This window comes from Sinocyclocheilus grahami, unplaced genomic scaffold, assembly GCF_001515645.1.
Source record: "Sinocyclocheilus grahami isolate Dianchi unplaced genomic scaffold, SAMN03320097.WGS_v1.1 scaffold1382.1, whole genome shotgun sequence".
Classification (NCBI taxonomy): Eukaryota; Metazoa; Chordata; class Actinopteri; order Cypriniformes; family Cyprinidae; genus Sinocyclocheilus; species Sinocyclocheilus grahami.
In genome coordinates this window covers 77,836-78,540 of record NW_015506561.1, presented here as the reverse complement: position 1 = coordinate 78,540, position 705 = coordinate 77,836, and the positions used below count along the sequence as shown (strand labels likewise).

The 705-nt window shown below is 47.2% G+C and overlaps 1 protein-coding gene across 1 annotated transcript in view; it reads right to left on the bottom strand.

Moving 5' to 3' along the window:
* The window catches only part of LOC107569807 (uncharacterized protein C2orf47, mitochondrial-like), a gene marked incomplete at its 5' end in the record, with an annotated part of 1,421 nt that extends 963 nt beyond the window's left edge, over positions 1 to 458 (bottom strand). Inside the window, one exon of the mRNA XM_016255964.1 lies at positions 111 to 458. Coding sequence (XP_016111450.1) covers positions 111 to 458 — 348 coding nt within the window. The remainder of the gene's footprint in view (positions 1 to 110) is intronic.
* Positions 459 to 705: the final 247 nt, after the last annotated feature.

Here is a 705-nt window from a genome sequence, read left to right as displayed (position 1 = left end):
TTTTTTTTATTTTTAAGGCAACTAAAATAATCCTGAAAAGGCTTCTGATTTGATATGGGACATTTTATCACATCCCATGACATTTTTTTCTGCCATATCATCATACCAACCTGTTTCACACCACTGTCAAACTCCACACTGAACTTCAAGCCAAAACACAATTCAATTAAAAACAATATAATCCTATTCCTGATCCACGCGATGGGATCCGGGGTGCGCACCACTGTGATGCCAGGATGCTCAGTGTCCTTAGTGTCCCTGTCTGCATCTTTACTATAAAGTCTGCAGTGCTGGCCAGCAGACGGCGCAGACGGTCTGCGCAGGTGATGCCATGCGCGCTTTGGAGAGGTCGCGCAGCTGGCATGAGGGCGCACGCGCTGATGCCACCATGGTTGGCAGTGGGTATCGTGTTTAATTGACACAATATTCCTCTTCCACGGACAGGCCAAGAATGCGAGTTACCCTGCGCATTTCTTTTGCAATTGCGCAATGCCGATCTGGTCACTGTAAATCTCGTAAATGACAGACGCACCGTCCTCAGTGCCGCTTCCTGCAGCCTTATGAAACTAACCCACTGTACCCATAATGCTTTTGGTTTCTCATCACTTTGGTCAATTCTCCAGTAGATGGAGGCAAAGCCCCGCTGGATGGCATGAGGATGCTGCTGGATGGCCTTGCAATGTAAGTAGCATTTATTATGAGAAG